The 23855-nt window shown below is 50.9% G+C and overlaps 1 protein-coding gene across 1 annotated transcript in view; it reads left to right on the forward strand.

Moving 5' to 3' along the window:
• Positions 1-23855, forward strand: part of GRK3 (G protein-coupled receptor kinase 3) — a 67866-nt gene that overhangs the window by 37359 nt on the left and 6652 nt on the right. The window contains exons 11-19 of the mRNA XM_029922437.1: positions 1258-1365; positions 8912-8978; positions 9823-9923; positions 14626-14692; positions 15700-15795; positions 18927-19089; positions 21330-21493; positions 22252-22280; positions 23519-23541. Of these exons, the coding sequence (XP_029778297.1) occupies positions 1258-1365; positions 8912-8978; positions 9823-9923; positions 14626-14692; positions 15700-15795; positions 18927-19089; positions 21330-21493; positions 22252-22280; positions 23519-23541 (818 nt within the window). The remainder of the gene's footprint in view (positions 1-1257; positions 1366-8911; positions 8979-9822; positions 9924-14625; positions 14693-15699; positions 15796-18926; positions 19090-21329; positions 21494-22251; positions 22281-23518; positions 23542-23855) is intronic.

Raw genomic sequence — 23855 nt, forward strand, 5'->3', positions numbered from 1 at the left:
GCCAGGACTATTCTTAACCCATCACATGCATGTAACCCGGACGGCCACCTTGCATGGCACAGTGATGTCTCCTCACCCATCTTGTCAAGGAAGTAGATCAGTGGGGGGGGGGGGGTCAGGTTGCAGGGCCTGGCTTTTTCAGGAGCCCTTTTGAGCTGTGCCTTTGCAAGCCCTGCCCCCCACCCCGCCCATGAGCTGGAACACTGCACACTCAGATCCTTAAGGAGGGGCCCAGAATCGAGCAGTGGGAGGGGATTCAGAGTTGCAGAAGAGTGCAAACTACAGATAAAATGGTTGCCCTCCCAAATCTTTTTCTTGACTTCCTGAAATGCCATCCTCACATTTGCTTAGCGGAGTCCTCTGACCTGTCGGTAGCCCTTAAAACTTGACACAGGATTTCTCTTTTTTGCTTTTTAAATTTTATTTAAGTTTATAAATTGTTTTGAGGGGGATAGTGGGACAGAGAGAGGGAGAGAGAATCCCATGCAGGCTGTACACTGTCAGCACAGAGCCTGATGCGGAGCTTGATCTCATAAACAGAGAGATATTGACCTGAGCTGAGATCAAGAGTCGATGCTTAGGAGTACTTGGGTGGCTCGGTCAGTTAAGCATCTGACTGTAGCTCAGGTCACGATCTCACAGTTTGTGGGTTCGAGGCACACATTGGGCTCTGTACTGACAGCTAACTCAGAGCCTGGAGGCTGCTTCTGATTCTGTATCTCCCTCTCTCTCTCTCTGTCTCTCTCCCCTGCTCGCACTGTCTCTCAAAAAATGAATAAATGTTAAAAAAATTTTTTTTTAGTCAGATGCTTAACCTATTGAGCCCCCCAGGCACCCTGGATTTCACCCTGGTCTTTTGTACCTGCCGGCTTGTGTTCCCACGTCTCCCCCACTCCAGGTCGGTCGCTGACTGTGTGAGTAGCCCCCATGCTCAGCATTTGGCAGCCCCGGTCCTCAGCACGGAGGGCGGCACCACACAGGAGCGATGTCCCCACCCCTTCCGGTCCGTGGCACCAAGTTCAGATGTCCCCTCCAGGACTGCAGCTTGCATTCTGTCCTGTTCACCTCGGACTGTCATTTATTCACATTCACTCCTACGCTGATTTCCCGCTGGGTGCTGCGTGGATCACACTGTGTCCCCATCGTCCCCTCCCCCGCCTCAACAGGTGCTGCCATCTAACAAATGGCGTCTGACGCTGTTGACGTTTCCTCAGGTGGGCACGCCCACTAACTGCATGTGCGCTGTCTTCTCTCTAGGGGCACCCATGGGTACATGGCTCCGGAGGTGCTGCAGAAGGGGATGGCGTATGACAGCAGTGCCGACTGGTTCTCCCTGGGCTGCATGCTTTTCAAGCTCCTGAGAGGGTGAGTGAGCCACGTCCTTTTCATGCCATTGCCGTGGCGTGTCCTGGGATCAAGATGCAGGTTAGACATCACTGGGCCCTGATGTCATCTCAGGTCACCCACGCTAGTCCAGATGGCGACCATGGCTCCCCCTGCCTCATAGAAGTGAGACCTGGGTGCCCGGAAACTTCTAGACAGAAGCTTACAGTTTCGTATTTTTGTTCTGTACCTCGTAAGAATGCCAACACACTCAAACCCTGAAAGAGAACTGCTTTGAAATATCCCCATTGAGAAGCCTTATTTGGGGGCACAGGTGTTATTTTAAAATGTGAATCATTAAAGAAGGCAGGATACTTTTTTTTAATGCTAGGAATTCATTACGATCGTCTTGCCTGCGTAATGTTTTTGAGGGTCACAAGAAAGGACCCAGCACTCAAAGCGAACTGAGTTTAAAAGCATGCGTTTATTCATAAGCATGCTGAAGTTAATTTGCTTTTATTTTTTTAACACAAAGCTGAAACTGCGTAATTCTGTTTTTAATTAATTGGTGTTAGTTCTCAACCACCAAAGATGGTGAAATAGAGCAGAAGGATTACAAAATGCAAGCACTGTCAAAATATGTTCTCCCGTTGAACACGTCGAGTATGTTAACACTTCCATTAATGTTTAAGAATTTGCAGCCAACTGGAATGGAACGCTTAAGTTTTGCAGCTACGTTTTTGGTTACTCCTCATTCACAAAGACACAAAAAGAGCTTCATGTTAAAGTTTCCTGATTGGGACTCCCCCTCTTATATTTCTGCTGTGAAACAGGTCCAGTCATTTGCTGGGCTTTTCACATCCCTACCAGAAGCCTCCGTGAGCACTGCCACATCTTCTCCTGGTGTTGAGCCCACTCTGCGGAGAGGCCGGATCCCATGTTTCCCCCAAATTAGGTTCCAAGCACCCTCACCGCTTCCCCAGGACCCTTGTAATCTAGTTGTTCTCTGCTCCTCGTTTTCACTTGGGAACTTAAATTGTGTTACTGCTCGGAGAGTCAGGTCCTGTTGGGCCTTAATTGAATTACTGTATTTGTGGAGCCTGGACGGGCCTAATGGGCATCATCAGACTTGCTGACCTAATTAGAGAGTTTCTGCAAGACAGACCAGAGCAAACCACTTCCCACGAGAGATGCCCTTCCACCGGGCAAAGCCTCCGCACCGTGGCGGGGCTTGTGGGGACGTGCCCCGGGTCTGTGTCTGGGCTCTGCCGCCGGAGAGGGGTCTGGAGGCGCAGAGTCGTGCGATGGTGAACTTCCGCTGAATACATCAAGTCAGGATTCAAAACTCCATAGTGAAATGTCACAGGGGCGATGAAACCTGCAGGCATACATTTAGGGCTTTGTTCAATTCTTTACTTTGTTTGGCATCAGTCTGTCTGTTTATACCAGTGTCTGTGTGTATAGATTGGGCACGATCCGACATGACACTGTTTATAGAAAGATCTGAAAATTTAATTACTAACAATACGCCAGCAGTGTGATTTGTGGCTAATCAAGTGAATCCGAGCCTGGTTAGCTCGGTCAGTTGAGCCTCCAGCTGTGGCTCAGGTCATGATCTCTTGGTCTGTGGATTGGAGCCCCACATCAGGCTCTGGGCTGACAGCTCTGCTTCAGATTCTGTGTCTCCCTCTCTCTGCCCCTCCCTCACTCACATTCTCTCTCTCTCAAAAAAAATAAACATTAAAAATATATTTTTTGGAGTGAATCCAGCTGCAGTTAGCCACGATTCAGATTGGGAGTACTGAATGGGAAGGTTTCTTCCTTCGTGAAGTCCGTGATGGGTCCCGGGCGGAAGTGTGGCTTCCTGTCCGGAGGGGGTTCCCTAGGGCAGGGATGGGTGAGACGAGAGGGAAATGGCGAAACCTCTAGAAACCATGGCTCCTGTGGAAAGGTTAGAAGAGCTGAGCCCAAGGCTTAGGGGAGCCCTAACGATGGGGGACCATCATCATGAAGGGGCCGTGTGCATGCTGCACTGCTCCTGGGGGCAGGCGTTTCCGGAGGGAAAGATGGCAGATGGACACAGGAACACCCACTCAAGCGTTTGAAGGAGTGCTGTGCCTCACAGGTAGTGAGGTCCCCGTCACTGTTTGGGGACCACCCCTTGAGTCTGGCAGCGAGAGAATCCTTCCAGCATGTAATAGACAGGACTAGACAAGTCTTCCCCACTAAGATTTATGATTTTTTTAAATATTTATTTATTTATCTTTGAGAGAGAGTAAGCAGGAGAGACGAAGAGAGAGAGGGAGATAGAGAATCCAAAGCAGGCTCCACACCATCAGCGTGAAGCCCAGTGCAGGGTTTGACCCCACAAACCCGGAGAACATGTCCTGAGCTGAAAGGGGATGCCCAACCAACCGAGCCACCCAGGCACCCTGAGATTTATGATCGTACACCATTCTTTGCATTGCTTGTTTGGAAGCCGTTAGCGGGAAGGTTGGAGCACTGAAACCAAAGGGCAGGGAGACTTTTGTTGATGAATGTGATTTAGAGTAAATGGTAAACATTTATTGAGTACTGGCAGCATGCAAGAGGCTTGGTGCTCTGGGGAGGGACAGGGGAGGAGGAAGCCACACCCCATCCTTAAGGAGCTTGCAGGAGGGCAGAGGTGTCCACACAGGAGCAGGGCCAGCCGCCGTGTCCCAGGGGCACAAAAATGGGTCCTGGGGTTAACCTGGGAGAGCAAGGCCAACTCCACATGCAGCGCTCTGTGAAGTAGGCTTGGAAGAGGATGGCCTTTCCCCAGCCGTGACCTGGGCGGGGCGGGGCGCTGACAGGGGGATGGAGTGTGCTGGGGGGGGGAAGGTTGAGGAGACTGGGTGGAGATTGGAGAGCCTCAACACGGTGCAGTGGAGTTGGGGCTTCGCTCTAGAGGCCCTGGAGCCTGGAGGCTTTTGTGCAAAGGAAGGACCCAGCTGGGGTGTCTGTCACAAGAGGGTGACCGGACAGAGGGAAATGGGGACAGGTGTAGGGACCCAGGGGAGGAGCCAGGAGCACTCAAGCTAGCCCTGGGGCCCTGGGACCCGGCCTGGGGCAAGTGGTGGGCCTGTGTTGCTACATGGAGGGGTGTGGGTGGTGGTTCCTGCTTTCCAGACAGGGGCTCGGATCCGGAAGCCGGAAGCTAGGGCGTAGGATTCGAGGTAGCTGGGGGGCAGTGACGTCATCACCAGAATCGGTGGTTGTTAAGTGTGTGGTTCCTATGAAACACCGCCCTGGGGTCAGCAGGGGAGGGGCTCTGCCCTGGAGCCGTCATCCCCTTCAAGCTGCAGAGGAGGGACCATGTCACCTGCTCCAGTGCTTCACAGGGTCACGTGTGGGGAAGGTATGTCCAGTTTTCACCGACCGCCTAGAAGGGAGCTCTGAGTGGCTGGGTTTTCCCCTACACAGGAGGCTGAGGAAGCAAGGCAGCAGGGCAGGGGGAGGAAGGGGAGAGCACCGGCTCGCAGGCCCCTGCCCCCTGTTTCCTGGTGCACCCACAGGGCAGCCACAGCGCAGGTCCTTGCAGAATGGACCCGACACATTGCCGGCTGCTGCCCAGCATTCAGCCACAGCCCCAGGGGCACTTGGCAAAGCCCAGAGACATGTTTGGTTGTCACAGCTTTGGGAAGGGATACGTCTCCCTGGTGGAGGTCAGAGATGCTGCCGAGCATGTCACAACGGGCCTCACGGCCCTCACTGCCCCTGCAAACATTGTCCCGCCTGGAGGGTTATCAGTGCCAAGTATGAAAAAGGCTGCTGTCAGCATGTCCCCTCCTCCTTCCTGTGCCTGTGCAGAGAGGTTGGGCAGATGGCTACCAGTGGGTCTTCCTCGCTTTCTCCTTTGCAGTCAAATGCTTCCTTACGTGGACCAGTGTTTCCCCACTGCCTCTGCTTAACACTGGTCTGCACCCCTGCTTTGCCTCGACACCCTGGAAGAACACCACAGTCTCGAGGGAAAGGGGCGAGCTGTCCGGGCCTGGGCTCGCGGTCTGCATCCCTGGACTCACAGTGATGGAACGAGCCGCTCACAGGCCGCATGTCCAGGAGGTGGTCGCTTTCCCCCTCACGTGACTCTGGCTGGTATTCATGTGTCCATGTTGCGGATCTGTGGGATTGCTGTCATGTCCTCTATCTAGAGTTCAGATGTCTGGTACGGAAAAGATGTGACGTGACAGTGGCTTTGATCCTAAACTTGTCACCAGGGATGGTCTGTCCCTGAAGCTGTCAGATGCAGGGAGAGAGCCTGGGCGGCGCTCTAGGGACAGCTGAGCTCTGCCTGAGGTTACTGAGATTGTTCCTGTAGGGAAGAAACAGGGGATGTTTATAGATATTTTGGCAGCTATTGGCTTAGGTTCAAAACTCCCATTCGATGCAACGTACGATCTTTGTTGTATTCTAAAATTAATCTTTGGCGTAAGAGCTTTGAATCACTCATACTTAGAAATGTACTGCTTTTGAGCTCATTGTTTCACTGTATGATCTGCTGTGTGTGTGTGTGTGTGTGTGTGTGTTCCCAGCATTTCTGACACCTCAGACGATTTCCCAGCTCGTTTGGGGGAAATTCGCAGCGCTCTCGCTTGTCTGTGATTCGCAAGCCACAGCTGACCACCGCGAGTGCGAAGTCTCTTCCCGCAGCTTGCCACCACTGCAGCCAGCGTGTTGCACGCCCGGACACCCTCTCCTAGCTAAAGCGGCTGTGGCTCCGCCAGCTGCAGCCCCATGGGATCGGTGAGCACCACGTGCCTCCCTCAGAGCGAGATCATCACTCTCGCAGGGTCTCTTTAATGTTCTCCAAAATAGAAACAGCATCTTTGGTTTTGCGCACAAAGAATAATCAAGACTACATTGGAAACAGATGTGCAGCGAGATCTTGAACTTGAAAGACCAAACTTTCTCAGCGCTGCAAGCCCAGAACCAAATCGCTGGAAAGCATTTCCGACCGTTTTTGCCTGGAGCCAGGCGTGGACTAGGCTAGGTTCCTAGCACGCAGATCCGGAGTGACGGGGTTCAGGCGCTGGAAATGGGTTTGGCACCCCTGACTTTAACTCCGCTCCCCCTTGCCAGCTTTCCTCTGGCCTCGTGAAAGACTTTTTAAATTTAGCGCAGAGCATTTCTGTCAGAACACAGCAGGCCTTCTCTTCACGGGTCAGGGCACAGCCCTTTCCTTCCGGCGGCAGATGCAGGCGAGTGCACGGGGGCCGGGAGCAGGAATGGGGGTCCCCTGGCACCGCACACAGGAGCCAGACTGGCGGGATCTGCACACGCTCCCCTTGTGTGGGTTCAGGGACTTTGTGGGGTGGAAACAGCCATGTCCAGCAAAGAGGCTGACATGTTAATATGTCTGTGTCTTTTGCAGAAGAGAATGATAGAAGTAATGTTTTTTTTAGTTTTATTATCTTATAAATAACAGATACCATTTGACAAATACCATTTGTTGTTATATTCTATTTGCTTTTTTTTAATGTTTATTTTTGAGAGAGAGAGAGAGAGATGGAGGGTGAGTGGGGGAGGGGCAGAGAGACAGGGAGGCACAGAATCCCACACAGGCTCCAGGCTCTGGAGCTGTCAGCACAGAGCCCAAAGCAGGGCTCCAACTCATGAACCATGAGATCATGACCTGAGCCGATGTCTGATGCTCAACCGACTGAGCCACACAGGCGCCTTCTTATTTGCTTTTTCAGTGCAGTAATTTTACTTTTTTCTTTTCGGACACAATGAGGGTGAAAAAAAACAATGCCAGTCAAAACCTAGTTTAAAGATTAGCGTATGTTTGCTTAACCCTAATTCACCATGTTTTAGAATTTATTGCTTTCAAGAGATGGAAATTACTTTGTATTCTGTTGCATGATAGGAGGAAAGTAAAGCATTAGAGTGCCCTCTGTTGTACGAAATGAGCATCAAAATATTTAAAATAATAAAGGCTCTGAAAAGTAATAATCTCTTCCAAGAGATGCGTCTGCTGACTTCACTAATTCAGCAGGATGGGCAGATGGTAGCCAGAGCGGGGGGGGGGGGGGGGGGGGGGGGGGGGGGGGGGGGGGGGGGGGGGGGGGGGGGGGGGGGGGGGGGGGGGGGGGGGGGGGGGGGGGGGGCCAGGACGGGATTACTTCTTCTCTTTTCTACATCACAGTCGTTTATGTGCTCAGTATTCCAACCCGGTGGACACACTTCCAAATATTTTCCAGAGTATCTTGCCTCCAATTACATTGTATATGCCTTAGAAATATATCTGTAGGATTTATAATTTTATGGGCCCCTCTTACTGTATTAGAAAACTCATTCATATATATGTATATCCTTTCTTTAATTTTCAAATAAATAAAGAAGGCCAGGATTTTGTAATTTGCGTGTTTACTGGTCTCTTTTGATAAAATTTCCTTTAAAAGCCAGTTTCGGGGCGCCTGGGTGGCTCAGTCGGTTAAGCGTCTGGCTTCAGCTCAGGTCATGATCTCACAGTTCGTGGGTTTGAGCCCAGCGTCAGGCTCTGTGCTGAGAGCTAGTTCAGAGCCTGGAGACTGCTTCAGATTCTGTGTCTCCCTCTCTCTCTGCCCCTCCCCTGCTCATGCTGTCTCTCTCTCTCTCTCTCTCTCTCTCTCTCTCAAAAATAAATAAAAACATTAAAAAAAAAGCCAGCTTCTCCAAGGTTTTCACAACAGGGTAAAGAGGAGGTTTTTACATAGTTTATCAAGCAGACCTTCGTTGGATAAAGTAAGATTCCTCTTCATTAAGTTCACAAATGACTGCTGGATGAGGCCCTTCCTGCATACTGCCCTGTGCTTCTAGCATCCACATTGTTTTGTTTGTTCCCCTTCGCCATTTCCGTGATGTGGCCCTAGGCCTGTTTACAGATGAAGAAATTGATAATCAGTGCTGACAGTTTCCGTCACTGGCTCACAGCCAGTAAACAGCTCAGTCACAATCTGGAATCCAGGTCTGCCGACTCCTAAATTTGAGGCTCTCCCAAAGTAAACTGTGAGTGAGCAGCTCTCAGAGCCGTGGACGGCCTGGGGGCACCAGGCCAACTTAGATCTGTTGTCATCAGAAGAAAGTATTGCTTAAAGTTACTGGTTTCTGGTGTGGGGGGAGTCCCCTTGGTGTGTCTGGTTTTGACTGCAATTCTTTGGATTGTTTGAGGGACTAAAAAAAAAAAGATAAAATTTGTATGAAAGTGGTTATCTCAAACACAAAAGTGACAAATGTTATAAATGACCTTCATTTGCATGGCTACTGGTTGGCTGATTATTTTCTTTCTAACGATATTTAAAAATATCATGGGGAATATGTCTGCTGACTCGTATTGTAGTGCTGTGATTTCATCAACGTGAGAATCAGACCATTCACAGGAGCACAAGCCCCCCCCCCCCCTTTCAGAACCTAACGCACCTCCACACCAGTTTTTCTCTGGAAATGGTACATGTGTCTGGCTGTGTTGTTTCCGTAGTTCCCGATGAGCAGTGACAGATCACAGCGCTCAGTGCGGGTACGAGTGGGGACGTGTGTGGACTGAGGGACCTAAGACCACATTATCATAGAGTGTTGTTTGTTCCCACAGGCACAGCCCTTTTAGACAACACAAAACCAAAGATAAACACGAGATAGACCGGATGACCCTCACCGTGGTAAGGAGATCAAAAACTCCATTTTTTTTTAATGTTTATTTATTTTGAAAGAGAGTAACGTGTGATCAGGGGAGGGGTGGAGGGGGGGTGTGGAGAGAGAATCGCAAGCAGGCTCCACGCTGTCATCACAGGGCACGATGTGGGGCTCCAAATAAAAAACCGTGAAATCACGACCTGAGCTGTATTCCAAAGTCAGACGCCTAACTGACGGAGCCATGTAGGCGCCCCTAAAAACCCCATCCTTATCCGCATTGTAATGTTCACGTTTCACTGTGTTGGAAACCATGTAGAAACTTGCCTTCTTAAAACACATGAGCAGAGACGCGCTTCCTAGAAGAATTCCGAACTGGAAAGTTAGTGAAGTAGATGCCAACGCAGAAATCAAGGTTTGCCAGCCGTCAGTAAGAGACAGATACAGAAAAGCAAGAACTAAAGCAAAGAGATCAAAGAAAAGGAACCGTTGCCGAGGTTCGAGAGAGCGAGGAGGTCTTCCGTGTCTCCCGACCTGGCCCCCCGCCTGTTGATTGCCCTTGAAGATGATTAGTAATCAGGGGCACCTAGCTGGCCCAGTGGGTGGAGCCTGCAGCTCTTGATCTTGGGGTCGTGAGTTCAAGCCCCGTGTTGGGCACAGAGACTATTTGGGGGGAAAAAAAAGAAAGGAAGAAAGTGACTTAGTAACCATTTTCCATTTCTTGAGAGTAAATATTAATTTGTGATTTAATTATTATTAATCCGTGCAGCTTTTAACACTCTTCACCCAAGAAACGGCCTTTCGGTCTGGTTGGGGTCGGGGACCTGTTTCCAGGAATGCATCTCTGAAACCGCGTTCTTTCTCTCCCCCCAGAACGTGGAGCTCCCGGAGGCCTTCTCCCCAGAGCTCCGGGCGCTCCTGGAAGGCCTGCTCCAGAGAGACGCCAGCCAGCGGCTCGGCTGCCGGGGAGGAGGGTAGGCCCGCAGTTTCGCTCTTCCGTACCGTCACCCCGAACACCTGACACCACGAGTCCTTCCCAGCCCCTGAAAACGGCCCACTTCAATCTGGGGCGGGAGGGGGGGCGGGAGGGGCAGATCACATGAGAAATACATACGCTGTCCTTAGTGTTTCATAATTACGAGTTGAAGGAGTCACTAACTTCTTCACTGTAAAAATCGATCATGTACATGGTGGAAATGAACCCTGACATTTCACAGTTCATCTGGTGAAGTTTTACTAATTATGGCTCAACAATGGGGGTTCAGGACCCCGATCCTGCTGCCTGCCCCTCGCTTCCGCTCACGCTTAGCTGGTCAGCCGCTGTCTTGAACACACTTCCTAGTGGCTATCCCTCCGTCGAGGGAAAACGACAGTGACACCTGGAAAACTTACAGAGGAGGATATAGAGCAGGCCTTTCCCTGCCTCTCCTCCCTGCCCCGCCCCCCGGGGCTGGCTCTTCCTGTCGCCAGGCATGCGTGCCGTAAGAAGCAGCTTCTAGAGTGAGCAACATGGGTGAAGGCTAGTGAGACATACAGAAGTCCGGTTATGGAAGGAGTAAGTCGTGGAGGTGAAAGGCACAGCACAGAGAATATGGTGGATGGCACGGTAATAGTGACAGTCTGGTGTCAGCCAATAGCTGGGCTCACGGTGAGCACAACTAGCATAAAGACGCGTATCATTCTGTGTGACCCTGAACTCATTAACACCGTGTGTCAGCTTCAGTTAAAAACACGTTTGGAACAAAACAGAAAAGAATGTCGTATGTATGTTGTATAGGTATCTTGTGTGCATACTTCTTTTTTAAAGTTTCTTCTGAGAGAGAGCGCACGTGAGTGGGGGAGGGACAGAGGGAGGGGGAGAGAGAGTCCCAGGCAGGCTCCACGCTGCCCCCGCGGAGGCGACACAGGGCTCCAGCTCACAAACCGTAAGGTCGTGACCTGAGCTGAGGTCAAGAGTGGGGTGCTTGACTGAGCCACCCGGCGCCCCTGCCTCCTTCCTTTGTTAATTGGAGAGGTGATCCATTCCTGCTGATACAGATGAAGATTTATCTCTGTACCTTCCATTTCCAGCACCCCTCAAAAGAATTGTTTGTTTAACCCGTGCGGTTTTAAATGGTCTACTTACCCTTGCTCCCCCTGCTCCCCCAAACAGTGTCTCTTGAGCCCCTGCTTTAGAAAATGAGGGTCTTGGCATCCCTGTCTTGGCCGGTCCTCTTCAGTCCCACTGACCGGTTTCTGGCCCTGTTCATTTTTATTTTCCCCGGTCGGGCTGATCCGGTGGGCCACCTGGCCGGGAGGGGCCCTCGCTTTTGTTCACACTCCATGTGGGATCTCCAGATGTACGTGCCGGCCCTCCTTTCCTGAGTTGTTTCGGGAAGGGCTCGCACCCGCTGGCTCCCGTGACCGCTGACGGCTTGGTTTCTGCTGGTCCGACCTTCCCTCCTGTTGCTCTCCTGGTTTGGATCTGCCACTTACTTGATCCCATGCCTTCTGGGGACCCCCGCCCCCCAAGCTAGAGCGTGTTTTCAAAGAATTCCTTCAGAGAAGGGGTACAAGAGGTAAACGCTCTGTGTTGTGTTCCTATACAACCACAGTGCCTTCCTGCTGTCCTTAAACTTGACAGATATTTTGTCTGGCTGTAGAATTTTTTTAAATTCTGGTTTATTGTCAAGTTGGTTTCCATACAACACCCAGTGCTCATCCCAACAAGTGCCCTCCTCCATGCCCATCACCCCCCTTCCTCTGTCCTCCTCCCCCATTAGCCCTCAGTTTGTTCTCTGTATTTAAGAGTCTCTCATGGTTTGCCTCCCTCCTTTTCCTTAGCTATTTTTCCCCTTCCCCTTCCCCATGGTCTTGTTAAGTTTCTCCAGTTCTAAATATGAGTGAAAACATATGGTAGCTGTCCTTCTCTGCCTGACTTATTTCACTTAGCATAACCCTTGAGGTCCATCCACGTTGCTACAAATGGCCAGATTTCATTCTTTCTCATTTTCATGTAGTACTCCATTGTGAATATATACCACATCTTCTTGATCCACTCATCAGGTGATGGACATTTAGGCTCTTTCCATGATTTGGCTATTGTAGAAAGTGCCGCTATGAACATTGGGGTACATGTGCCCCTGTGCATCAGCACTTCTGGGTAAATCCCTAGCAGTGCTATTGCTGGGTCATAGGGGAGTTTGTTGTTAGTTTTTTGAGGAGCCTCCACACTGTTTTCCAGAGTGGCTGCACCAGCTTACATTCCCACCAACAGTGTAGGAGGGTGCCCGTCTCTCCACATGCTCAGGCTGGCTGTGGAATTCTAAATCCATAATAATTTCCCCCCAGAACTTTGGAGATACTGCATTATTGTGGACAGTAAAGCCAGTCATGGAGCCCCCGTTTCAGTGCGTCCGGCATTGAGAGAGTCCCGCATCCTGTGAAGGCTCATGCTCCTCTGCTTGGGGAAATACTGTTCCTTTGTTTATTAGACATCCGCTCCGTTCCCCCTTCTGTTTCCTTGGTTAGCTCGCGGAATTCCTTTTGGGTGGCTCTGGGAATTTCTAGAAGGGTCATCAGTGCTGCTGACCCTGTGTATTACCTGTGTGTTTGCCTTGATTCTCTTCTCTTTTCTGTGGCTTGAATCTCCAGTCCGTCTCCTGAGTTCTCGTTGAAATCGTTAGCAGGCTTACTTTCTTTAGACTAGAACCTTGCAGGGGTCCCCCCGCTGTATTAGAATAAGCACCTGGCCGCAGGTGTTTGGGGGTCAGATATGGAGGAAGAAAGAATGATGTGTATGCGTGTGTGTGCACGCACGTGCGCCAAGTGTGTGTGCGTGTGCACTAAGGGTTCCATATACAGAGTTCAACCTGTGTCTGGGTCTCACCATCCTCCCTGCCTCACCCCCTCCACACCCTCTCCACACCCCCCTCCACACACACCGTGTGGAGCCTGGAGCTCCGCACCTCTGTCTCCCAGGCAGTAGCCGGCCACTTCGTGCCACAGTCCCTGCTTCTGTGTCCATGCCCGTCCTGTTTGCTGATGGTTCCCCGACGCCCTTGGTGGTACATTTATGTCTCTATATTTCTCTTCCATCGTTTTAGTTTGCTGGAAGGAACCCAGCAAAATGCAGAGCAACACCCTCTGACTTGGATGTCCTTCGTTCACTCAGCAGGCACTTCCCCAACACCCCCTGAGTGCCGGCCGGTGTCCTCAGCACTGGGGCTGAGGCGACGCGCAGGGAAGACTTCCTGGGGCTTCTGTGGGGTGGGGGTGACGGCCGCTGTAGAAACGATCGAATAAATGAGGTGATCCCAGACTGCGAGAAGAGCACGAGATAAATCAGGCAGTGCTGTCGTTGAGAGCTCAGCCTTGGGAGGGCGGTGGGGAAGGATCTCGCCGGAACGCTGGATGTACTGCCTTATTGCGGATGATAAAGCTGGCCGTGGAGCTCCGGTGTCTCATCATGGCCGGCGCTGAGTCCCGTGTCCGGTGGAATCCAGCTTCCCCGGGGCCCAGAAGCAAGGAGGCCGGGGAGCCAGGGCAGGGAGGTGAAGAGCTGGTCAGAGAGGCGCTGGGCTCAGGTAGGTCCAGGGACGCCGTTTCCCTGGACTTCGCTGCCAGTATAGTAAGGCTTCTGGAGAGCGGGGCGGGGGGAGCTGGGTGGTGGTAGTGCCGGACAGTTAGCATCCCCTCCATGGTCAAAGGCCCCCCCCACCCCCAATGGGAGTTGAGCGCTGTGAGGTTTGTAAGCAGTAAGAGGCAGTTGGCCCCAGGGCTTGGTGAGGGGTGGGCTGTGGAGTGTGGGGGAAGTGGGGCATCAGGGGTGATCCGGCCCTTTGTCCGGAGACGACAAGGTGTGAGAGGAAGTCCGTTCTGCAGACCTTTCGCCCCATCGGGTGGACATGCCAAGGAGGCACTTGTGGGTGGGTGGGTGGGTGGGTGGGCGTGCAGGACAAGGTTGGCACCGAGGACTCAGACTGGAGAGCAGTCCGCAGGTTCAAGGTGCTTAAAGGCCCGGCGGGGTGAGGTCACCCAAGGAGTGAGAGCAGAGGAAGGGGGCGGAGGATCTGCCTTGGGGGCTCTGCCGAGGGACAGGGCTGCAGGGGACCCAGGGCGGAGCTGGGGAGAGAACCCCCGGCGGGGCCCAGGGGCCGTGTGTTTCCCTCACGCAGGCTTTCCTACGCCATACGGCCCCTTTTCCTCTGCATAGACTGAGCTTTGACGGCGATCTCTGGGCAAGCCTGTTTCTGCAGTTTACGAGGTTTGGCATGCTCTGTTCCTAGATTTCCAGTCTGCTTCTCATTGGCATCTGGTGCTTCCTAGGCCTGCTTCTGATCCACTGTGCCTCATAGACGTTGGCTGTACGTCTCCTCAATGTGAAGCTTCTCTAATTAATTCTCACAGGATGACAGAACCCCATGTATCCGTACACCCGAGATAACTCCTAGGTTCTCTTAAACCGAAATGCACATCCTCAGTCGATTACCACATGGGATAATCTGCCGGCTTCCGCATACAGTATTTCTAAACATCCCATGGTTCCTGGGGTGCTTCGAAAGAAGCATATTTTACTTCCTTACTTGAAGACCTGAAATAGTCATCCCTCCGTGTTCACTCACTAGGAGACAGTTTTTGCAAAATACTCCTCAGGTTTGCAATGGCACACTCACCTCTCTTGTGCCCCTTCCACAGGGCACAGGAAGTGAAGGAACACAGCTTCTTCAGAGGCGTCGACTGGCAGCATGTCTACCTACAGAAGGTACTCTGTCCGGGACCCCACGCTGGGCACCACCACCCCTGCGCTCCCCACTTCTGGAGTCCGTCCCCCCGGGGTCCCGCCCCAGCCGTGGCCACCGGGTCCTTCCCGCTGCCACACAGCCAACTCCCTCAGGGCCCACCTCCCCTGGTTTCCCTAGTTTCCACGTTTTGAAAATATCTGCAGTATAAATTAACAAATGCTGAAATGCAGTTGTTATCTGATGATTTAAGTGTCCGAATAACTCAGACACTGTTAGCTTTCACTCATCTCTTCGACTTCCCATCTTGATCCCTGACTGTGTTTTCATATGGAACCCATCTAGGGAGGGATGAGAAAAGTTGGTCACAAATTGACGTCAGCTTTCTAGCCCAGCATCACACAACATTTAAGGGTTAGTGTGATTGGAGATCAGTGTAACTGCCTCCCTTGACTTTGGAGATATGTTTATATTCCCGCTGATGCAAGAAGCCACCCACAAATTAAGGTGTTTGAAAAAAATTGTATCAGTGTTGGCTTTGTTTTTGCACCATCTCAAACTGTCAAACTGTGGAGGCCCGACCCTCTTAGTCCCGCCTGACGTGAATGAAGGCGTGAGCTCTGGCGTCGCCAGCGTTGCCTCCAGGCGTCTGTGGGTGCGGAGCACTCCCCTCGGCCCCCAGCAAGTGGACGGGTGCCCCTTGTCTGAGAGATCAAGTTTTCCTGAAGTTGAGCTGGTGGCATGTGTCTTCTTGAGACCTCATCATATTCAGTGATTCCTTAAGACCTTGGATGTGAATCTCTTTTTATCCCCCCCTTCAGCTTCTCTAAAATCTGGGGTCTTCTCTTAGGGCTGTTCCACGCAGAGCTCATCTGTGACATGTGTTGTGCTGGGTACGGGCTGGACCGGAGTGCTCACAGAATGCAGCGTATTGGTGACCTGCTCTGTGTTCTCGCTGTAGAATGGTAGCTTGGGACGGACGGCCATAAGGGGCTCTGATAACTTAACCATTCCTGTTTGGATCTTCCAGTACCCTCCGCCCTTGATCCCTCCCCGGGGAGAGGTCAACGCCGCTGACGCCTTTGACATTGGCTCGTTTGATGAAGAGGACACCAAGGGCATCAAGGTACATGGGACATTTGCCTGTAGGTGCTTTGAAGGGTGGGGGGACTTTTATTGGCACTGAGCCTGGGTGAGTGTCTCGGTTTTGGCCGGCTGGTGGGATGATGCCTGTGAACATCTACATATTTGAAGGATGGAGCCGTCAAGGACCTCACTTAGAAGCCATGAAAGCCTTCACCTGACTAATCGTTGTATTGAGCTGCAGAATGGTCAGTTTCTTACAGAGTTGGAGATGTTTGCGATTGAACTAGAACTTGCACGTACACGAAGCAGAGAAAAACAACTGTGTGGTAGCATGCATGCTTTGCCTCATGCCGGAGAGCTGGCGTCTTAATCCTTCTAAGTATTCTGGTCTTCCCTCGTTAGGATGAAAAGAGCAAGCGGCATGAGTCATCTTGCATTTGTCAATCAAAAGTGAAATAATCACTGTGGCTTTTTAATGTAATCCTCTGCACGTCTCATACTTTTGTTCGTATCATTATGTCTCTCAGTAGACAAGGCATAATTACAGATGGAGACTCATGGGGGAGGACCCTCCCCCTCAGGGTGCTAAGTCAGGGCGTCTCCGTCTCCCCACATGTTGGCTCGTGCCTGCCCCCACCTCCCTGGCTTCCCCCAGGAACCCCCTCCCTCTGGTCTCTGTTCAGCTGCCTCATTATACCCTGTTTGGTTAAGCCCTCTCCTCCACTTTTCCTGCTGAGCAGGGCCCCCCCCCCCGCCCCCGGAAGTGCATACACCTGTGAGGACCTGTAGCCAGGGACACATGGAACCGGAGCCAGTGGGGCGTGGGGACAGAAGTGGTCGATAAGTGGCTGGAGGATGATGCCGGGGTGGGGAGGAGAAAAACAGGAGGACCCGTGCAGAGGCCAAGGGCACTGGGACCAAGGAGTGGCGGCTGTGTGGGGCAGCAGGGGCGGTCAGGGGCTCCCAGGACCAGCCTCCCCAGAGGGGGAGCTTGGGCGAAGGGGAAGCCGCGAGGGCCAAGGCCACTTCTGTGGTCTGGCACCATGGCTGTCCCAGGGGACACAGGGGACTGGTGCCCAGACGTGTGCACCACCAGGTGGCGTCTGCAGCCTGGACAGTCGTCCGTGTCAGGGGCTCACGTGCTGCTCCACGCCGGGCTTTGGGCAACAGTGTCCTTTAAAGGGTTTTGTCGCCACACGTGCTGCTGTCCACAAAGGGCTAAGAATAAAAGGTCTCTGATGTGGCAGCCCACAGGCCGATGCTCAGAAGAGATCTTCAGACCTTAAAGGTTGTGAACGGTCGAGGCTCCAGAGTCCGGCAGGCCAGGCTCACGTCTGCACTGACTGGCTGAGCGACTCGGCCACTCAGGGAACTTCTCGCGCCTTCGTTTTGTCACCTGGGACTGGTTTGGACGCCCAGGTGTCCCTGAGGTTGCCTCCCGCAGCCTCCTGGCACGAAGTCAGTGCCTAAACTAGGAAGTTCTGTCAGTGTGCTTTTCGTTCTTCGTGGCCGAGAGCTGAGCACGAGCATGCTCAGAGCAGGAAGGGGCGTGTGGCCAGGCCCGCTGGAAATGGGGAGCCCCGGGCGCCTCGTCCTGCTGGGGGGGCCCTGCATCTTACGAAACCACTTATTCTTCATCTTCAAAAAAGCAGCCCGAATAATAATTCTGCTCTTTAAGACAAACACGAGCAAACATAGCCAAAAAGCTCACCTCACATACATACAATTTTTCTTTTGTTTTATTCCTTTTTAACAACCAAGGCTGAGTCCTGAAAGTCAGGCTCTCTGAAAGTCTAGGAGGTGGAAGGTTTGTATACAAAGCTGAGCTGACCCTTTCAGAACAGCTGCTTTGGGAAGGAGTGGGTTTTTATGTCTGTGCTTCAGAATCCACCTGTGTCCCCTGATCACAGGTCCCCACGGCAGCCTTGGAGTCTGTCCTGTGTCCCCTGAGCACATGGTACCCCCACAGCCTCAGAGTCCGTCTCGTGTCCCCAAATTACAGGGTGTCCCCACAGCCCAGTGCACCGCACCCACCACACACACACTCGCAGGTGAGTGGGCACACGCTGCCAGCATTCATGCTCTGGGCCACCAGGGACGTCTGCTCTGGCTTAGTGTGCACGTCCGAGAGAAACCCTGAAAGAGGAAAGGAAGGCTCTATGAATCAAAGCGATCCTAAAAGCAGCACGTGATTGTAACAGGTCGCTGAGCGCAGGTGCAGAACCCTCAGTGTGTCCCTGATTTGCTCAAGTCTTAGGGGGCAAGAGCCTCCTGCTGCTCTTTTTCTCGTGAGTAACTTGCCTGTTACAAGGTCTATTCAGTGCTTGCCTCTCAGGCAAAGGAGCGAGTGCATCAGATTCCTCAAGAGAGGTGTGCTTTTGAAGGACAGATGCGTTCTTTTCTTTCCGTGGGATCGCTCACCTTCCTGCCACAGAACTGTAACTCAGGGGCACAAAATCTTTTTCTTTGCTCATTTTCAGAATGCAGCCTCTAAACTCAGGGGGAAGAAAGAAGAATTGTGAGTCATAGTTGGTAGGGAAATGCTGTCAATTAAGTGAGGTTTTAATTACAGTGCCTCTTCAAGGCTGTCGCCTAAACACCCCATGTCTCCTGCACTTCACACTTGCACGTTTGATTGCACTGTTGAACTGGGTTCTTAGCTGGAAGGCTCATGGAACGAATGAAAAATTCGACCTTGTTTCCTTCTGCGCATCTCACTTTTCAGACGAATTGAGGGTGGTTAGAAAACCCTCCTGCCTTCTCCCTTTTAATTGCTTCTAAAACTACAGGGATCTAGTCCTTTTACAGATAAAATATCCCCACCATCACTGAAGTTTGGTTTTGTTGGTTTTGTTGGTTTGTTGATTTTGTTGTTGGTATCTTTTTGTACTTTAATAAACCTCGTACATGTTAGTTTTTCATTGGCCAAAGCATAATGGAGTTGGTATAAGAGAATGGGGTGAATCGTAGCTGGTCCAGATGGGAAGTGAGGTGCCGTCGGCCAGAACATCTGCAGATCAGCGTTAGCAGGAGTGATACCTGGCGAGCCGCGTCTGCGGCGTTGTGTCCTGCCCTCCTGTCCCCCTCCCGCACGCAGATAGGATACTTCTGAATCTGTTGCCTTGCTAAGGAGGTTAAATTGTAACTATCTTGATTTCTTAAAATAATAAGCTTCTTGATTGCGACCAAGATCTCTACAAGAACTTCCCCTTGGTGATCTCCGAGCGCTGGCAGCAGGAAGTAGCAGAAACCGTCTATGAAGCAGTAAACGCAGACACGGATAAAATCGAGGCCAGGAAGAGAGCTAAAAATAAGCAACTTGGACACGAAGAAGGTAAAATAACCAGTGTGTCTCAAAGTATTTTCAGTGCGATGAATTTCTTAAAATTTCTTGTAAGGCTGAAAAAGTATTTGGGTCATAAAGTACTTCCCAGGGGTGGCGGGGGTGCGGGGAGGGGGGAGCCATAAATAGTTTTGTGTGGCTTGGAGGAGTGCAGTGTAATATTTCAAAGCCTTGAGTCAACATTCAAATAAAGATGGTCAGCATTATTGTGTCAGGGCGTCCTCTGATCTCGGAGCCTTGGGCGAGTTGACAGGGGTCATCCTTGAAGACTGAGCATTACGGTGTCAGGAGCAAGCTGGCTTCACGGGCGTGTGACCTGGGCCACCTCAGAGGACACCCTCCTGGGCTGAACACTGCTGTCACCGTCTGGACATTCTTAATAATTTTTGAACAAGGGACCCATGTTTTCATTTTTCAGGCCTTGCAAAGTATGTTGCTTCTGGTGGGGAAGTTGGCACACATGTCACTTGTCAAGAGGTATCAATGGATATCATTACGGTTATTTTACAAACAGCACCAAAGAATTACCAAACTGCATTTTTATTTACAACATTTGAGGGTCCTACTGGGATTTCCAAAGTGCCACATGCGACCCCAAGTATCAAACCAGTCAGTTGTTCTTGGTCAACCGAATGTTGACTCTCTGGATTTCCCAAAGATTTTATGAATTTGGGATATTTGAATATATTGTGGTTGACGGTGATGATCCCATTTCGCTTCCACGCTAGGTGAAGACTTTTCTGAGGCTAACGTTATTCCACAAGAATGACCAGAACTGATTTCATTCCGTCACTAAGTTGCTTGAAGGTTGGGGGGGGGGGGCATCTTGATGCAGGCTCCTTCATCCTGTTGAGTTTGCTAGTAGCATTCTGCACCTGCTCAGAAGTGTGCCTGAGCCCGGATCAACCCCTCCTCTGTAGAAGCCACCTGAGGACCCCACGGGAACAGCACAGCCCCGTAACCACGCTCACCTCCGGTCTCCAGGGAGGCAGCCTTCCTCATTAAACTGCTCCTGTCCATTGCCATTACTCTGGACTGTTCGCTATAGCAAATTTTACCCAGCAAGTTACATCAGCGGTCATGTGCTCTAGGGAGGGCCATGATGTCACTGGGATCTTGACAGACTGGACCCAGACATAATGCACCTGAATGACCTTGCCCAAGTGTATCCTTGTAGCGAGGGCTGCAGTTAGAGCATCTAGCAGATTAACAAAATTATCTTTGTGTATAAGTGATTGATTCGGGCATCACTGGACCTCAGTGGAAGATCTCAGGGGTTCCCTTACAGAGCAGGACAGTTTAAGCTCAGGTTGCTGAGGCAGACCCGCAAGCCTTACACCTTCGATATATGTTAGCAGTGCGAACAATTTTCCATTAAAACGACAATGCCAGGGCTCCCCCCCCCCGCCCCCCGCCGATCCCTCCTCCCTTCCCTCCTTGGTTCTTTTCCCTCCTGCCTGTGTCGCCAAGTGGATGTTGCTTATCGGTTTATGCTCGGGGTCTCCTGTGAGGACCGTAGCTCCCCAAGGCCAGGAGTTGGGGCTCCTGTAACATGGTCACTGCTGACCCAGAGCGCCCAAAGCAGGTGGTTCCTTCGTCCCTGTTGAATGAACAGGAGAAGGAGAGAGTGACTTTTAGCACAGTCACGAAAGCCTTTAAAGAATCAAAGACAGCCACATAAAATTAACCTTTAAAAAAAGAGAGAGAGAGACAGTGTTTCACTCTAACAACGTGGTCAGGACTTAGGATGAGCGTCGGCCGGTTCATCTGTACATAACCGTGTATTTGAGGGATAAATGTAACCTTAAGGAATAAGCAGTTTTGATCCTTGTGTTCCCTTGGCCGCTTGGTAAGCGCCTTATTATTCAGAGGGTTGAAGGGAGACGCCCAGCCCCCCGTACAGGCAGAGGTACCTTGGGCAGAACTTGAATCCAGTTCCTCTCTAGTCTCTGGTTCTTGTTGCGCAGAACCAAAGACCAGTTTGAGCTCAAACCTTTTTCCTCTCTGAGCAGTCAGGGCACATCAGAGACTAATCAGAATATTGAGGAACCGGCAGAGACTCAAAGAGACTGTTCTCCCGATCCCCAGAAAACGGTTGACACGACATGTTCCAAGTCAGAGAAACTTGGTTTTTCCAAAGAGTGTGTAATTCTTTTGTTGTTGTTTCTGAGAATCACATGGGCCCTCTGTCTTGGAGCCCGTGTAATGCGTGGCTGTTTTATATTCCTCAGATTATGCTCTGGGAAAAGACTGTATCATGCACGGCTACATGCTGAAACTGGGGAACCCGTTCCTGACTCAGTGGCAGCGTCGATATTTTTACCTCTTTCCAAACAGACTTGAATGGAGAGGAGAGGGAGAGTCCCGGGTGAGTCTGACACGCCGTCACCAGCACGTGCTGCCAGCGTCCTGACGGTCACACGGCGCTCCCGTCTCAGGAAATACCCGGCTGAGCTCCACATACCTGTTTTAACTTGCACACATGCGATTTGGGTGTTCAGACTTTAGCTTTCAAACTTAGAGTCAGGGAGGGATTTTGTAACATCTGAAAATAGAATGTGAAAGGTCCGAACAGCCAGGTTTGAAAAAGGCTAGGGAGCAGTCAGGTCAAAAAAGAGAAGAAAAAAAAATCTTGGATCTTGGAGTCAGACGGACGCGCTTAAATCCAGAGCTCAGAGAAGCAGGCCCAGTGCCTGATACAGCCCAGCATTCGTGGGTCTGCGGCTGCCTGTGCCCGGTCTGCCCTTCACAGGGCCTCCCCTCGTCACGCAATGAGCTGAGTGACGAGAGCCAGGATGCTGGGCGCAGAGGTGAGGTCACCGAGCCGCACTTCCTCTGGTCTCTGTTTTGCTAGAAGATTCTGAGTGGCTTCCATTCCATACGCAGGAAGTTACAGCTCAAGTCCTTTTGAGGGCTGATGTTTGTGAAGAAGGTAAAAAGAAATTTCTGATCCCCACTGTCCCTTTAAGCAAGGCAGGCAGCATTTATGAAGCGCCTACTGTGTGAGGAGTGGAGGGCTTGTCCCCAGCCAACAGCCCCGGCGGGTAGCACACTTCTGCTCTTGCAGACGCAACGGCCAGGCCTCTGGGGCCAAGGAGGCAGGGCAGGGGCCCCACATATGTAGGCAGTGTGTGTCCGAAAACCACCCATCAGTTGTCCAGCGGTGAGAAGGACAGAAAATGGTAAACTCTAATCGTGTGCGTTTGACCTTTTAAAATCCCTGTCGGTAAAATGGCAATTTAATTATGAGTGATCGCTGGTGCACATCACATTCCTCTCAGATGCACAAGACCTTCTCACTGTTGCCGGGGCCACGGGGTCCGTCTTCTAAACCTAATACATCTGGGCTCTGAAGTCCTATCACTAAGTCTCTGGGGGTCTGAATTATAACTCGGGTGCTGGTCGGTATTGTATAAGATGCATTATGTTTGCTGTTACGTGACAGTACACTATATAGGTAGTATATATTATATGCATTTTATAAATCTACAAACTCAGCACCCAAGTTCTAATTCATATATGTTAGTATTATGTGATATTTCCAGATAATGAGTGACCCTGGGCATGTGACATATTTACAGTTAACCCTTAAACAATGGGAGGGCAGGAGTATTGGTTCCTCACGCAGTTAACAATCCATGTATATCTTTTGACCCCCAGCAAAGACTCAACTTCTGTGGACCAGAAGGCTTACCGATAACACAAATATCTGATTCACACACAATTTGCCTATTATATGTCTTACATGCTGTATTCTTACAATAGCATCAGCTGGAAGAAACAAAATGTTATTAAAAAAAACCATAAGGAAGAGAAAATACATTTGCAGAACTGTCCTGTGGTTACTGAAAAAAAAAACAAACAAAACCCATATCCACACGGAAGTGGACCCACACAGCTCAAGTCCAGGGTCCGCGGAGGTCTGCTGTCTCCTGGACCGTCCGTGTGTGCACACTGAAAGAAACATGTCTCACTTTTCAGGATATTCAAAAACCTAAAAAATAAATTGTCCTTTTCCTAAACCATGGGATGCAGTAAGTTAGCTTGGTTTCAGAAGAGTCAACATTGAGCGAGCTGTGTAGGGATTATGGACGGATAGTTTCGTAGGTACAAATCAGGTAACAGAGCCAGTGAGCATTTATGGTGTTTTTCGCTTAGGATTCCTGGCGTGTTTATCCAAAAGAACGTGAAATGGTAAGGTGCTCATGACACTGTAGATTCACCTTAAGCCATCATGTTATAGGCCAGGCGTGACCATCTTTTAAGGACATCACCTAGATTTATAACCTCATTTTGATATTTTTGACCTATCAGCCTACACTCCAGCCTTGCTAGACCTTTCCTGAGCCGCTGTGTCAAAACCTCTGCCACACCCCGCCCGCTCACGTAGGTCACACGGCATCTCATTGTCTGCTTACAGCCTGGTGGGTAGGATTCAGGCAGGTGTGTGACACAGAGTGGGTCCGTGCGAGCCACAGCCGCCCGGAAGCCGGTCCTGCCAGGGAGCGGCTGTGCCGCGTCGAGACGCTCCTTTCTTTGCCGTTTCCTTCGAGATGCTGTAGTTTACATTTTGTGCGTGTTCTTTGTAGCCATTCGCCCTCACTTCTAGAATATCATCAAAGAAAGAAAAAGACTGATTTTTTTTTACTTCTAAGCTGATAGTTTTCCGTATTATTTATTCATTTAACATAAGAAGTTGGGAAATAGTGTGAAGTAATTTGTCTTTTTTTTTTATGGCTAGCAAAGTTTACTGACAA

This window comes from Suricata suricatta, chromosome 14 (assembly GCF_006229205.1).
Source record: "Suricata suricatta isolate VVHF042 chromosome 14, meerkat_22Aug2017_6uvM2_HiC, whole genome shotgun sequence".
NCBI classification, from domain to species: domain Eukaryota; kingdom Metazoa; phylum Chordata; class Mammalia; order Carnivora; family Herpestidae; genus Suricata; species Suricata suricatta.